Source organism: Passer domesticus, chromosome 9 (genome assembly GCF_036417665.1).
Source record: "Passer domesticus isolate bPasDom1 chromosome 9, bPasDom1.hap1, whole genome shotgun sequence".
Classification (NCBI taxonomy): Eukaryota; Metazoa; Chordata; class Aves; order Passeriformes; family Passeridae; genus Passer; species Passer domesticus.
The window spans coordinates 13,995,886-14,011,548 of NC_087482.1; the positions used below are offsets into that span (position 1 = coordinate 13,995,886).

Sequence of the window (15,663 nt, forward strand, 5' to 3'; positions counted from 1 at the left end):
ACAGTTCTGTTTGGGAGCCCAAACATTGGTGCTAAACAGGTTTATTCTCGGTTTTTGGGGGCAAGAGGAAAGAACTGAAGCCAGTTACTGTAAAATGCCTGCACAAGCACCAGTGCAAATCACAGCCAAAGGAAGGATGAAGCCAAGGTGTCCCACAACCACTGCCCAAGCAGCCAGAGATCCTCCTTCAACCCTGGCTGCATTGAAGCCCCACTGACTGCCAAGAAGAAAAGCGCCCTACTGAGAGCAAGCAAACTTAACCCTCTCCCATGACACAAATTTAGAAGGAAAAAAAATTTAAAATCCCTACACCACCAGACACAATTCCCAGTGAGAAGGGTTGGAACTCTCTGCCCCCCAGCACTTGCCCAGCAGGCAGGTTCCCAAAGGTGCTGGGAGCTAAGCTGTGCCCTGCGAGGGAACAGAGCCAGCCTCCCTTCAGTGGCAGAAGGCGCGGCCTCAGCTGTAGCCCCGGGTGCCTGCGGTGGCCCAGGGCACGGCCATGGCTGTCAATGTGTTGGGCTGCAGCACAGGGCAGGCTGGAGCTCAGCAGCCTCAGCAGAGCCCAGGGCCGCGGCCCTTCCCTGCCGGGGCCCGAGCCTGGCCCGGCCCGGCCCGGCCTGAGCAGCCCGGACTGGCCCAGGGGATGGGCTGCGCCCGCCCGCTGTGCCCACAGGCTGGGCCCAAGCCTTTGCAAGAGGCTTTCTCCCAGCTTGGCAAAACCTCGGCCAAATGTCCCAATGCCGTGCTGAGAAGAGTAAAAAACCCCCTCAAATTTAACCCTGCTGCCCAATGAATGAGGGATCCCTGCACACCTTAGGAGAGGCCAACAATACTCCTTTGTGCCTCATAAGGATTCCCTGCACCCCTCAACAGGGACTCCAAAATATCCCAGTGTGCCTCTTCAGGTCCAGGCCCAGATGATCCCCCAGAAGGAAATGTGGCCTCAGCCCAGGGACGCTCAGCATGGGCTCCCCCTTCCCCTCAGGGCCCCGCCGCTGGGCACAGCAGCCCCTGCCTGGCTCCTGCCTGCTCACACCGTGGCCATCCACGGCTGCTCCTGGGCATGGAGCTCAGCCAGTGCTTTTGCCGGGTGGGCTTTGCTGCTGCTACCACATGCACATAGCTGTGAAAACTCTAATTCTTTATTTAAACATAAAATATGGGACAAGCTCTGCCCTGGCAGACAAGGGCTGCCCACCTTCATTCCTGGCCGGGGAACAAGACCAGGGGACTCAGGGGGAGAGGGTCTCGTTGAGGAGGGGTGGGTTTTGGGATGGCCTCATGGCGGGGATGCAGCCATGGCAAGGCAGACAGGGGCAGAAGTGAAGAACTGGGATAAAGTTTCAGGTTCTCATTGCCTCTGTTTTTAGGTGTGTCTTCTGAACATGCACAGGAGCACCTGTGAAGAGAGGAGGTGGCTGAGGCCACAGCTGCCAGTGGCACACAGGGACCCTCGTGCACAGCAGGGCCCAGAGCTGGCAAGGCTCCCCAGCACGGCTGGAGCTGCTGGCACAGCTGGGCCCAGCTGGACAGCTGCCCCTCAAGGCCACGGCCAGCAGGGACGGCTCTGGGCAGGGTCCCTGGCCAGGAGCGGGCCCCAGAGCGCCTCTGCCTTTCAAGGGCAACCTCGGCCCTGCTCTTTCTCCTCCCCACCTCCCTCTGCCTCTGCCCTGTGCCCCTGGGGCTGCTCTTGGCCAGGCAGCCTCAGTGGGAGCCAGCACTGGCTGCAGCCCCAGCGGGGCCCCCAGGACAAGGCCCAGCAATTGAGAGGCCAATGGAAGCACTGGGCAGCAGCAGAACCCTCAGCAGAGTTATTTGGAGAACCAGGGACTGGCCACAGCCCCACTGCAAACTCTCTGGGAATATTCCCTGACTATGAGCAGCCTTTAAAGGAAGCTGCTTGAGGCAGAGAATCGCAAAACACTCACCATTTTCTCGTCCAGCAATACCAGATTCCAGCAGAACACAAAAGCAGGCACAGTGCTGCACCAGCCACAATGGCCATCAACTTAATCAAACAAGGTGTTCCCCAGCAGAAAACTCTTCTCATGCTTTTCCAAGTGTAGTCAGAATGTGTTGAGGTCTCGGCTGCATCTGTGGGAGCAATGGGGAGCGTGAGCCCATGCTGTGCTGCACTGCTGAAATGCAGCGTGGTGGATATGGGCAGGACGTCCTCACTCCCTGTTTCCTCCAGAGCTGGGGCCTGCAGGCACTTTGCTGCCCCTTGGCAGAGGACTGCTCAGTACCCAAACCCCCTGAGCCTGCATGCCGTAATTCCTCTATGCTGTGCCCTTCTCTTCCAGGTAACACTTGTCAAAGACATGGATAAGGACAAGGAAAATGGCCAGGATTTTGGAGCTGCTCCAGGGCCCTCTCTCCTGCAAAGAGCGGCCCCTCCAGGTGTGCTCAGAGACTGGGAAATTGCAGGGGATCTTAGGCTGGGCATGGCCTGTGGTGCATGGATTCCTTCCCGCTGTGCCGGGCACGGCGTGTCCAGATGTGCAGCCAAAGCCCCCGGCTGCTGAGTCCCAGGGGAAGCATGAGAGCAATGCACCCACCACTCTGGCTGTCCACACCACTCCGTTTTTGTTCCAGATGTTTGGAATGGTCCAGGGACTTACGAGCTCCTGTAGGTTTCTTCTTCCTTCTTGGAGGACCTTAAGAGAAACAGAGTTCCATTTCCCAGGAATGGATCTCACAAAACGAAGTCCCAGCCTGTGGGGTCAGCAGGGACACACTACTCACCCCTGCGATGGGAGCGGGGCTTGTGTGCAACATCCACCAAAGTCCTCCCTGCAGACACATCTGTAACACAACAGCCACAGAGCTTCTGTCATCTCTGCTGATCTGCACGGGCACCCCTGAGCCACAGGTGCAGTGAGGGGATCGCGCAGCGCAAGGGCACACACGTGCCTGGTTCTGTGCTGGCACCTGCAGCGCTGCCCCCCCGGCCCAGCTTTGGCCTCTGAGCTGGCAGCTCTCCCAGGGGGAAAGGCCTTGACCTACCCTCAGCATCTCTCAGAGGCTCAGTAATGGGTACAGGTTGGGAATTCAGATCGTCTTCATCAAAAGTATTATCTTCGTCATCAGGATCGTCTTCATCATCAGGTTCACCTGCAAAGGACGGACACAACAGCTCCTGTGACACTGTACAAGATTCTCCTTCAGGCCCGAGTGGCAGTAAGGGCACCTGGATGACTGGTGCCCTCCAAGGCACTCCCTCAGCTCTGCCTCCCACTCAGGAGCAGGGGCATGGGGACCACGTTCCTGCAGTGGCCCCACACTGGCATGGAAGGAGCCCCTTGCAGGGCAGTCGGGGCAGAAAAGACTCCCTGGAGCTGCCAGCAGCTCTAAACCCAGACACGGGCAGGGCCAGGGCTTGAAAGTGGCAGCAGGAGTAGCTCAGGCTCCCTGGGACAGGCAAAAGAGCTGCCAAAGGCTCAGCCCCGGGGCACAGCCCTGGGCCCGGCCCCTTCCCTCTCTGCCCTCTCCCTGGCTGCAAAAAAGCACATGGAAAGACACAGTGACATTGCCCACAGGAGGAAGATGGACAGCTAAATGCTCCTTCCTCCCACTGACAGCAATCCTGTGGGATAACTGTTGGGTACAAGAGTAGAAATTTGGAGGCCAGGATTTCCAGAATCCATCAAACTTCAGAGGATCTCAAGGGAAATGACAGAGGAATATTACTCTGGACAATGATTACACTTGGACAATGATTGCTCTGTTAGCAAAGAGTTGCTGAAAACCTACCATCACCAAGCTCCAACATCCTTAAACTGTGCTTTAACAGTGTTTCCCAGTGATGGAAGTCACGTTCCCAGTCTAGAAAGGAGCACAGATGGGAACTGTTCCATGCTGTGCTGGGATCCCCTTGTATAGGGAACCGAGCACTGCAAGGGGGTCAGGTAATGCAGTGTGCCCGCACTGCCAGGCAGCAGAGAGGACATCTGAAGCCTCAGCAGGGCTCAGGCCCAGAGGCACAGCAATTACCTCCTGGGCCTGTGCCTGGCAGCGCCTCCCTTCCTGAGGCAGAGGCTGCCATGGAGCCACTGCTTCCTCTGGGAAACTCAGCCTTCAGCACAGGCTCTCCTTCCATGTCTGCAGAAAGGAGAAGGCAATGCTGGATCAAGTGTGGCTCTTCCCCAGTGGGAATGTGTCATCTTCAGGAGGCAATGCTTGTCTCAGTAATGGATAAGATCCAGGAGAAAGACCAGGTTATTGGGGCCGCTCCAGGGCCCTCCCTCCTCCAAAGAGCTGCCCCTCCAGATGTGCTCAGAGACAGGGAAATTGCAGGGGATCTCAGGGTGGGCATGGCCCATGGTGCAGTTTGGGCAGCCTGTCAGCTGATGCCAAATGCCTTCCTGCAGACGCTGGGCAGAAGCTGCAGCCAGGCCAGGCTGGGAAACAGCCCTGCAGGGTGTCAAAGCAGCAGCAGCAGCAGCAGCAGGGCAGCGAGGCTGCCATGGATCCCTTCCCACTGTGCCGGGCATGGCGTGTCCAGATGTGCAGCCAAAGCCCCCGGCTGCTGAGTCCCAGGGGAAGCATGAGGGAAATGCACCCACCATGTTGTCTCTCCAGGTCACTCCCGATCCTGTGCATGTGTTTGGATGCCTCCAGGGACTTCCTGTCTCCTATAGGTTTGTTCCGCCTTCTCGGAGGACCTTAAGAGAAGTATTTGCATTTCAGGTGAATGGATCCCATAGAACCAGGGCTCAGCCTGAGGCATCAGCAGGGACACACTACTCACCCCTGCCATGGGAGCGGGGCTTGTGTGCAGCAACCAGGAAAGGAGCCTGAAAAGTCTTTGCTGCAGACACACCTGTAATTCAACAGCCACAGAAGCTCCTGTCACCTGCTTCCTGACAGGTTCTCAATGATTATTCTTTTAGCAACATTGACAACATACCTGCTGGAGGGTTAAGACCCTGGAAATCTTCATTAAGCCAAGCTGCTGGAGAAGCCTTCCTAGCATGCTCGTCTAGAGGGGAGCACAGATCAGATCAGAACCATTTCCATGGTGTGCTGAGATCCCCCTCTGCCTTAGAGAACTGGGCACTGCAAGGGGGTCGGGTAAGGCCTTGGCTGCCAGATGTCAGTGGACAAGGCCAAAGGTGCACAGGGGTCTGGGGAGCTCTGGAATGGCTCTGGTCACTCTCCACACTCTTTGCAGGCCCTGTGTAACATCCCTGGAGTGGTGGCCTGAGCCGCCCAGGCCCCGTGGGGGCTCTGTCCCTCCCACAGAGGAAACCCTCCCTAAAGCCCCAGGCAAAACCATCCCCAGCGCTTCCTGGGGAGCAGGGAGCGCTGTCCCGGGAAAGGGCAGCCAGGCTGCCGGCTCACCTGCTCGCCACACTTGCAGTGGAGCAGCCTGGGCAGCCCTGTCAGGCAGGGCCACGGCCAGGAGTAGTAGGAGGAAGAGGCGCAGAGCAAGGGCCATGGTGCCTTGCCCTCTGCCAGTCCCGCAGCTCTTGCTGCCACCGCTGTCCCGACACCACTGTCCCAATGTCAGCACCGCTGCTGCCACCGCCACTGCTGCCGCAACAGTTGTGCTCAGGGACTGACTGCTGGCTCCTTGTGCTGCTGTGCAACCACGGGGCTCTGGCACCTCTGGCACCTCTGTGACCTCAGAGCCTGCTGTGTCCTCAGCCTGCTGTGACCCCTGAGCCTGCTGTGACCTCATGGCCGGGGCAGGTTTTTGTGGGAATGGATCTCAAGAGGTGCCCTTCCAGCAAGGAGAGTGTGTCCCTGCTGGTAGCTATGTGCAATCTAGCTCTTTTTCACAAGAAGCGAGCTATACAATATTGGACACGTGAGACATTTCATGGTTCTACATGCCAAAGCAATGTCATGTCCAAAATTCAGCTCACATTGGCCATTCCCACTATTGCAGGCAGCCCCAGCCCTGCCCCGCTCCCACCAAGTCCGTGCTGTGCGCTGTGCTGGCCTTTGACCCCTATTTCAAAAGTGGAGGACTTGATGCCATAGCTTACAAAAGTAATGCAACACAGGCCATCAGGGGAGCTGCACACTTTAGGCTATACCTTCAGCCATCCTAAAATCCCCCTGTGTGCCATCACAAGAGACCCCAGACCCCTGCTCAACTTACAGGTGTCCCTCGGCCCCTGCACACCTTTCCACATACAGTAAATTCCCTGCACAATTTTTGGGTGCCCCCAGCCTCTTGCACAGCACAGAGATGATCCAAAGCCCCTGCATGCCTTCAGAGGGACCGAAACATAAGACTCAGGGAGCAGCAACAGGGCTGAGCCATCTTCTGTGTGTGCTCACCACGTGTCCCTGGGGGAACAGATGAGGCTTGGGGGCAAATGGCCACTCTGCTCATAAGAGATCTGCGGGTGCCACAGGCTCAGGCTCAGTCTCTGTCTCTGGGCTCTGAGCTCACCCCTCAGGCTATGAAGGACTTCCTTCAGAGTCCAGCCTCATTCCATTGATCTCAAGGCAAGCACTTTCTAGGTGGTTTCCCCCTTTTCCTGGGCATGCCCCTGGACGGGGTCCAGGCCGAGATGATGCCACAGAAGGAAATGTGGCCTCAGCCCAGGGATGCTCAGCATGGGCTCCCCCATCCCCTCGGGGCCCCGCTGCTGGGCACAGCAGCCCCTGCCTGGCTCCTGCCTGCCCACACCGTGGCCATCCACGGCTGCTCCTGGGCATGGAGCTCGGTCAGTGCTGGTGCCTGGTGGGCTTTGCTGCTGCTACCACCTGGACATAGTTGTGACAACTCCAACTCTTTATTTAAACATAAAATGTGGGCAAACCCTGCCCTGCCAGACAAGGGCTGCCCACCTTCAGTCTTGGCTGGGGAACAGGACCAGGGGGCTCAGGGGCAGAGGGTCTCGTTGTGGAGGGGTGGGTTTTGGGACGGCCTCATGATGTTGATGCAGCCACAGCAGGGCAGATAGGGGCAGAAGCGAAGACCTGGCATAAACTGTCAAGTTCTCATTGCTTCTGCTTTTCTGCTTGTATTCTGAATATGCACTGGAGCACCTGTGTAGAGAGGAGGTGGCTGAGGCCCCAGCTGCCAGTGGCACACAGGGACCCTCCTGCATAGCAGCGCCCAGAGCTGATTTGGGAAGTGCTGTGCTGCCCCATTTCTTCAGCCCCACTAGCTGCCCACACCCACAGTGGCACTGGGCTGCCCCCAGAAAACTGTCGAATCTGGGCTGTGGCTGCAGGGCACAGCTGCTCTACAGCACAGCTGGACTGCCTTGGGGGTAGGACTGCCCTGAGGGTAGGGACAAGGAACGGGGTGAGGTCTGCTCTATGTTTTCCGAAGGTGATTACTCTACAGACGACCAGGGCCAGACCAACACTGCATTAAAGGCATACACCAACTTACAGACTTGGCAGGGTCCCAGGGCAGGATACAATCTTTAGCCAATTGGGAGAGACTGAGGGTGGAACACCAGGCGGGGAATACAAGGTTTAAACCAATTGGGGATTACAGGGGAGGGGAAGAACTTAAACAAACCAATGGGGTTCTGAAGGATACAAAATTGATAGGGAAATTTCAAGAGCAAGGGGCAGGCTTGGAGAGGGACTGACATGCAATGAGAGGAGGAACAGTGAACAAAAGGGCAGGTCTTTGGGGAGATGGACAAGCGGGGCAAAACCAACATCACAGGGGGGAACGGAGCAACCCATTGGTAATAAAATATGCTATAACAATAGAAAATAAGGGGAGGGGTATAAAACTGACTGCTAGGACTGAATTACAATCAAAGACCTGAACTGCAGTGGGGAAGCTCTGATTCAAGGTTCAGTTGAGCACTTCCAAATTATTTCCTGGCAGAAACAGATAGCCAATCTTGCCCTTATCACATGCAAACAGAGGGTTCCTCAACAGCAACCCATTCTGAGGCTCTTCTGGGAATGGGGAAGACGTGTTGTGGTGCCGGCTGCATCTGTGGGAGCGATGGGGAGCGTGAGCCCGTGCTGTGCTGCACTGCTGAGCTGGCAGCACGCTGGATACGGGCAGGACGGTCTCTGTTTCCCCCAGAGCTGGGGCCTGCAGGCACCTTGCCGGCCCTTGGCACAGGCTGTGCCAGCCAACAAAGCCCAGCAGGCCGGGAGGAGAGCCCGGGGGCAGCGCAGCTGCTTGGGCAGTGGCTGCTGCCAGGGACACGGGCCAAAGCCATCCCTGAGCAGCCACTGCCACCCCTGGCCCTCCCTGCCCCATGACAGCTCCCCCAGCCCCAGGGGACAGACTGTCAAAAACTCCACAGCTAGCAAAGAGATTGTCCCAGGAATTGTGTGCTGCTTTTCTTCCCTCCAGTTGTAAATCCCTCAGACTGCTGTAAATGCCCACACGTGGTCTGATCAACCCCTATGCTTTTCCAGTCTCCTCTCAGAAATTCTGCAACAAAGCCACTAACAAATTCTAGGTTACATCTGTGAATTGCATGCTACACTTTTCTTCATGTTTTTCCCAATACCAGGAAGTTTCTATATAAAGTAATGCCCTTGAGAATCTCTGATTCTTTTCAGGTTTTATTTTATTAAGACAGACGAAACAGCCTTATTGGTTTTAGTTTTGGCAGGTCTGTTTTTTTTCTCCGCATGATGGTTTACTTATTATCTACATTTAAGCTTGTTTTTATTTATGGGTTTTTTATTCCCCAAGCAGTAATTTTGACAGTCTTTTGTTCACTTCTTAGTTAATGTTCCATAGATGAACAGTTTGGACTCTTTTTTTATAGGAATATAAAGATCTCAGAAAGCTGTATTTTTAATTTTGATAACATTCTCTCTCCCTGCTCCTAGCTTTTACAATGATGGTTTTTGAAACATCACTGAGGATAGGTAGAGTTATTTGGGAAATAACCAATAGGCTTGGCTTAACGTGGGTATTGGATTATTATTTTCAGTGCTATAAACCTACATTGCTTCAAGGTTCACAGCACGGTCCTGATTTGTGGCTCACTGCATGGATACCTGCCTGAATTAAAACAATGTTTGTGAGGCAGCTGAAGAGCTTAGACCTCAGAGATTAAAATTCCTGGGAGGAGGAGGTGGAGGAAGAAAGGATAAAATCCTGATTCAAAGGGTTTTTTCTCACTTCTAGTATGCCAGAAGTATGGTAGACTACACCTGTCTTCAGTTGTCATTTACTTACAGAACAACTCTCTACAGTGCCAGACTCCAGGAGAAATGACTCAACACTTTGCCTCCCAATGCATCAGCTTTAATTCTAGTGAGAGGTAGGCCTTAATTACAGTCCGATTAGAGCAAATCAACAAAGCAGTCTTGCCATTGTGAGAGTGGCAAGAGGAATTTGCTTGTGAACAGATGAATATGTCCCACTCAGTAATGAACAAAATTTGCCCTGACTTGGAAGAAAGTAGACAAGGAGCAATGCAGTATTTGGGTTTTATCCAGGGATAAATGGGGCAAGAAGCTGTAAGAACTTACCTGTTTTACAGAACACAAGTACGGATATGGACAATAATGAACCCACATGAAGGGATCTTCAGGACATTCCTTTATTTCTCTAACCAGGAATGGGCAGCAAAATGCTGGCATTTATCTGAACTGGAAGCCGTGTTGCTCTCCTGTTTCTCCTTGAGCATACTGTGTGTTATTTGCAGACTTCACTGCCCAGCCCATCAATCCTCTCGTGGCCAATTGCTAAATGGCACAAGTACCAAAATACAGGTGCCAGCATAATCAGCCCAGCACTAATGCAGCACTGCTTTGATGGTGCACAGGAGCACAGAATGGCTTGGCTTGGAAGGGACATTTAAAGGCCATCAATCCCAATGGCCTGCAATGAGCAGGGACACCTTGAACTAGGTCAGGTTGCTCAGAGCAGGAGCTTGAATGTCTGCAGGGATGGATGTCCACCTGTCTGGGCAACCTTTGCCTAGGTTTAATAAGCAATAGTGTAAAACATGTGTTTCTTTCATCTAATCTGAATTGACCATTTTTTAGATTAAAACCATTCCCCCTCGGTCTGGTCACAAAAGGCTCTACTAAAAATTCTGTCCCATCTGTTTACAAGCCCCCATAAGGCCCTGAAAGGCAGCAATCAGGTGTCCCTGGAGTCTTCTCTCTTCCATGCTGAACACTGCCAGCTCTCCCAGCCTGTCTCCAAAGCAGAAGGGCTCCAGCCCTCAGAGCATTTTGTCCCTCCTCTGGACTAGATCCAACAGGACCATGTCCTTCCTTTCTTGGGGACCCAGGGCTGGATGCAGTACTCTGTCGTGGGAGAGACCGAGACACTACGAAGCAACACAGTCCATTTCCAGAAGGCTTCAAACCCTGTTTTTATTCTAGCCTGCATGCTTTTTCTCCATTCTTACAAAGCTCTTAACTTTACACTTTATTCATTGGTCACGAGAGACAAGCAAAATGCTTATTGGAATAGGGAGTTGCAGGTTTCTCTTATTTATTCTTCTTTCTTGGTTTTCATATCAAAAACATTGGTAGGAAATTCTTTCAGGGGTTAGCACGGATCCTCTTATCAAACTTCTCGATGGCTCACAGAAATCACTATAAAACCCCTTCCAGAGTACTCCCAGTAGGGTCTCACCTGAGCGGAGGTGGGGAATCACCTCCTTCAACCTGCTGGGCACTCTCCTTTGGATGCACATGGCTGCCTCACGTCCAGCCTCTCATCTAGCTGCAACACCAAGTCTTTCTCGGCAGGTCTGCTCTGCATCCCTTCATGCCTCAACCTGTGAGATCAGCTGAGCTGGGACTGTGTCACAGCCCTTGGGCAGAGCAGCTGGGCAGGATGAGCTCCCTTCCGAAGAAGGCAGATCCAGCTCCAAAAGCAGTTCCACCCTGGCCATGAGGTCACAGAAGGCTCTGAGATCACAGAGGTCCCAGAGCCCCGTGGTTGCACAGCAGCACAAGGAGCCAGCAGTCAGTCCTTGAGCACAACTGTTGCGGCTGCAGCAGCGGTGGCAGCAGCGGTGCTGACCTTGGGACAGCGGTGTCAGGACAGCGGTGGCAGCAAGAGCTGCGGGACTGGCAGAGGGCAAGGCACCATGGCCCTTGCTCTGCGCCTCTCCCTCCTGCTGATCCTGGCCGTGGCCCTGCCTGCCTGGGCTGCCCAGGCTGCTCCACTGCAAGTGTGGCGAGCAGGTGAGCCGGCAGCCTGGCTCCCCTTTCCCAGCACAGCGCTCCCTGCTCCCCGGGATGTGCTAGGGAGGGTTTCCTCTGTGGGAGTGAGAGAGCCCCCACGGGGCCTGGGCTCCTCCAGCCACCACTCCAGGGATGTTGCACAGGGCCTGCAAAGAGGGTGGAGAGTGACCAGAGCCAGTCCAGAGTTCCCCAGGCCCCTGTGCAGCTTTGGCCATGTCCATTGATATCTGGCAGCCAAGGCCTTACCCGACCCCCTTGCAGTGCCCAGTTCTCTATGGGAGAGGGGAATCCCAGCACACCATGGAAATGGGTTCTGATCTGATCTGTGCTCCCCTCTAGACGAGCATGCTAGGAAGGCTTCTCCAGCAGCTTGGCTTAATGAAGATTTCCAGGGTCTTAACCCTCCAGCAGGTATGTTGTCAATGTTGCTAAAAGAATAATCATTGAGAACCTGGCAGGAAGCAGGTGACAGGAGCTTCTGTGGCTGTTGAATTACAGGTGTGTCTGCAGGAAAGACTTTTCAGGCTCCTTTCCTGGTTGCTGCACACAAGCCCCGCTCCCATGGCAGGGGTGAGTAGTGTATGCCTGCTGACCTCACAGGCTGAGCCCTGGTTCACTGGGATCCATTCACCTGAAATGCAAATGCTTTTCTTAAGGTCCTCTGAGAGGGAGGAACAAACCTAGAGGAGACAGGAAGTCCCTGGAGGCATCCAAACAGATGGACAGGATCTGGAGTGACCTGGAGAGACAACGTGGTGGGTGCATTTCCCTCATGCTTCCCCTGGGACTCAGCAGCCAGGGGCTTTGGCTGCACATCTGGACACGCCGTGCCTGGCACAGTGGGAAGGGATCCATGGCAGCCTCGCTGCCCCGCTGCTGCTGCTGCTGCTTTCACGCCCTGCAGGGCTGTTTCCCAGTCTGGCCTGGCTGCAGCTTCTGCCCAGCCTCTGCAGGAAGGCATTTGGCATCAGCTGACAGGGAGTCCAAACTGCACCATGGGCCATGCCCACCCTGAGATCCCCTGCAATTTCCCAGTCTCTGAGTGCATCTGGAGGGGCCGCTCTTTGGAGGAGGCAGGGCCCTGGTCTTTCTCCTTAATCTTATCCATTACTTAGACAAGCATTGCCTCCTGAAGATGCCACATTCCCATTGGGAAACAACCCCACCTGATTCAGCTGTCCTTTTTCCTTTCTGCAGACATGGAAGGAGAGCCTGTGCTGAAGGCTGAGTTTCCCGGAGGAAGCAGTGGCTCCATGGCAGCCTCTGCTGCAGGAAGGGAGGCCATGCCAGGCACAGGCCCAGGAGGTAATTGCTGTGCCTCTGGGCCTGAGCCCTGCTGAGGCTTCAGCTGCCCTCTCTGCTGCTTGGCAGTGCAGGCACACAGCATTACCTGACCCCCTTGCAGTGCTCGGTTCCCTATACAAGGGGATCCCAGCACAGCATGGAACAGTTCCCATCTGTGCTCCTTTCTAGACTGGGAACGTGACTTCCATCACTGGGAAACGCTGTTAAAGCACAGTTTAAGGATGTTGGAGCTTGGTGATGGTAGGTTTTCAGCAACTCTTTGCTAACAGAGCAATCATTGTCCAAGTGTAATCATTGTCCAGAGTAATATTCCTCTGTCATTTCCCTTAAGATCCTCTGAAGTTTGATGGATTCTGGAAATCCTGGCCTCCAAATTTCTACTCTTGTACCCAACAGTGATCCCACAGGATTGCTGTCAGTGGGAGGAAGGAGCAGTCCAACTTCCTCCCGTGTGCAATGGCAGTGTGTCCTTCCATGTGCTCTGTGCAGCCAGGGAGAGGGCAGAGAGGGAAGGGGCTGGGCCCAGGGCTGTGCCCCGGGGCTGAGCCTTTGGCAGCTCCTTTGCCAGCCCCAGGGAGCCTGAGCTGCTCCTGCTGCCACTGCCAATACCTGGCCCTGCCCGTGTCTGGGTTTAGAGCTGCTGGCAGCTCCAGGGAGTCCTTTCTGCCCTGACTGTCCGGCAAAGGGATCCTTCCATCCCAGTGTGGGGCCACTGCAGGCACGTGCTCCCCCTGCCCCTGCTCCTGAGTGGGAGGCAGAGCTGAGGGAGTGCCTTGGAGGGCACCAATCACCCAGGTGCCCTTACTGCCACTCGGGCCTGAAGGAGAATCTTGTACAGTGTCACAGGAGCTGTTGTGTCCATCCTTTGCAGGTGAACCTGATGATGAAGACGATCCTGATGACAAAGATAATACTTTTGATGAAGACGATCTGAATTCCCAACCTGTACCCATTACTGAGCCTCTGGGAGATGCTGAGGGTAGGTCAAGGCCTTTCCCCCTGGGAGAGCTGCCAGCTCAGAGCCCAAAGCTTGGCCAGGGGGGCATCGCTGCAGGTGCCAGCACAGAAACAGGCACGTGTGTGCCCTTGCGCTGCGCGATCCCCTCACCGCTCCTGTGGCTCAGGGGTGCCCGTGTAGATCAGCAGAGATGACAGAAGCTCTGTGGCTGTTGTGTTACAGGTGTGTCTGCAGGGAGGACTTTGGTGGATGTTGCACAAAAGCCCAGCTCCCATGGCAGGGGTGAGTAGTGTGTCCCTGCTGACCCCACAGGCTGGGACTTCGTTTTGTGGGATCCATTCCTGGGAAATGGAAATATTTCTCTTAAGGTCCTCCAAGAAGGAAGAAGAAACCTACAGGAGCTCGTAAGTCCCTGGACCATTCCAAACATCTGGAACAAAAACAGAGTGGCGTGGACAGCCAGCTTAGTGGGTGCATTTCCCTCAGCCTTCCCCTGGGACTCAGCAGCCGGGGGCTTTGGCTGCACATGTGGACACACCGTGCCCAGCACAGCGGGAAGACATCCATGCACCACAGGCCATGCACACCCTAAGATCCCCTGCAATTTCCCAGTCTCTGCGCACATCTGGAGGGGCCGCTCTTTTCAGGAGAGAGGGCCCTGGAGCAGCTCCAAAATCCTGGCCATTTTCCTTGTCGTTATCCATTTCTTTGACAAGTGTTAGTTGGAACAGAAGGGCACAGCATAGAGGAATTATGGCATGCAGGGTCAGGGGTTTGGGTACTGAGCAGTCCTGTGCCAAGGGGCAGCAAGATGCCTGCACGCTCCAGCTCTGGAGGAAACAGGGAGTGAGGAGGTCCTGCCCATATCCACCACGCTGCATTTCAGCAGTGCAGCACAGCAGGGGCTCACGCTCCCCATTGCTCCCACAGATGCAGCCGAGACCTCAACACATTCTGACTACACTTGGAAAAGCATGAGAAGAGTTTTCTGCTGGGGAACACCTTGTTTGATTAAGTTGATGGCCATTGTGGCTGGTGCAGCACTGTGCCTGCTTTTGTGCTCTGCCGGAATCTGGTATTGCTGGAAGAGAAAACAGTGAGTGGTTTGCGATTCTCTGCCTCAAACAGCTTCCTTTACAGGCTGCTCATAGTCAGGGAATTTTCCCAGAGAATTTGCAGTGGAGCTGTGGCCAGTCCCTGGTTGTCCAGACATCTCTGCTGAGGGTTCTGCTGCTGCCCAGTGCTTTCATTGGCCTCTTAATTGCTGGGCCTTGTCCTGGGGGCCCCGCTGGGTCTGCAGCCAGTGCTGGCTCCCACTGAGGTTTCCTGGCCAAGAGCAGCCCCAGGGGCACGGGGCAGAGGCAGAGGGAGGTGGGGAGGAGAAAGAGCAGGGCCGAGGTTGCCCTTGAAAGGCAGAGGCGCTCTGGGGCCCGCTCCTGGCCAGGGACCCTGCCCAGAGCCGTGCCCTGCTGGCCGGGGCCTTGAGGGGCAGCTGTCCAGCTGGGCCCAGCTGTGCCAGCAGCTCCAGCCGTGCTGGGGAGCCTTGCCAGCTCTGGGCCCTGCTGTGCACGAGGGTCCCTGTGTGCCACTGGCAGCTGTGGCCTCAGCCACCTCCTCTCTTCACAGGTGCTCCTGTGCGTCTTCAGCAGATGGGCCTAACAACACAGACAGCGGGAGCTTGACAGTTTATCCCAGCTCTCCACTTCTGCCCCTATCTGCCCTGCCATGGCTGCAGCAGCGTCAGGAGGCCATCCCAAAACCCATCCTTCCACGAGACCCTCTGCCCCTGAGCCCCCTGGTCCTGTTCCCTGGCCAGGAATGAAGGTGGGCATCCCCTGTCTGCCAGGGCAGGGCTTGGCCCATATTTCATATTTAAATAAAAGAATAAAGTTTTCACAACTATGTCTGTGTGGTAGGGGAAGCAAAGCCCACCCGGCACCAGCACTGGCTGAGCTCCATGCCCAGGAGCAGCCGTGGATGCCCACGATGTGGGCAGGCAGGAACCAGGCAGGGGCTGCTGTGCCCAGCGGCGGGGCCCCGAGGGGATGGGGGAGCCCATGCTGAGCATCCCTGGGCTGAGGGCACATTTCCTTCCGTGGCATCATCTGGGCCTGGACCTGAAGAGGCACACTGGGATATTTTGGGGTCCCTGCTGAGGGGTGCAGGGATCCCTCATGAGGCACAAAGGAGTATTGATGGCCTCTCCTAAGGTGTGCAGGGATCCCTCATGCGTTGGGCAGCAGGGTTAAATTTGAGGGGTTTTTTTGCTCTTCTCAGCAAGCACAGGG

General features: G+C 55.4%; 1 protein-coding gene and 1 long non-coding RNA gene across 3 annotated transcripts; one reads left to right on the plus strand and one right to left on the minus strand.

Annotated features, from left to right (window-relative positions):
• Positions 1-1,174: 1,174 nt before the first annotated feature.
• Positions 1,175-10,884, minus strand: LOC135307668 (uncharacterized). Its single transcript, XM_064432066.1, has 9 exons — positions 10,556-10,884; positions 4,913-4,984; positions 4,754-4,825; positions 4,569-4,667; positions 3,010-3,117; positions 2,749-2,808; positions 2,562-2,660; positions 1,932-2,097; positions 1,175-1,402 (listed from the first exon to the last, which is right to left on the minus strand). Exons 1-9 carry the CDS (start codon positions 10,614-10,616, stop codon positions 1,204-1,206), a joined length of 936 nt encoding a protein of 311 aa, XP_064288136.1. The 5' UTR covers positions 10,617-10,884; the 3' UTR covers positions 1,175-1,203.
• Positions 10,885-13,307: 2,423 nt separating this feature from the next.
• LOC135307188 (uncharacterized) lies at positions 13,308-15,193 on the plus strand. 2 transcript variants are annotated; one of them, XR_010367908.1, is made up of 4 exons: positions 13,309-13,396; positions 13,598-13,657; positions 13,744-14,471; positions 15,002-15,193. It is a non-coding gene; the product is annotated as an uncharacterized LOC135307188 (long non-coding RNA). The 2 variants fall into 2 exon arrangements; XR_010367907.1 differs by having other exon boundaries at positions 13,308-13,396; positions 13,598-14,471.
• Positions 15,194-15,663: the final 470 nt, after the last annotated feature.

What these genes read in the sequence shown, in the direction of transcription:
- LOC135307668 (XM_064432066.1), bottom strand. Translation starts at nt 10,616, where the DNA reads ATGTGCATCCAAAGGAGAGTGCCCAGCAGGTTGAAGGAGGTGATTCCC. An exon ending in GGGTCTTAACCCTCCAGCAG is followed by an intron (nt 4,826 to 4,912) that starts GTATGTTGTCAA and finishes GTTGAATTACAG; the next exon opens with GTGTGTCTGCAGCAAAGACT. An exon ending in TGACCTGGAGAGACAACATG is followed by an intron (nt 3,118 to 4,568) that starts GTGGGTGCATTT and finishes CGTCCTTTGCAG; the next exon opens with GTGAACCTGATGATGAAGAC.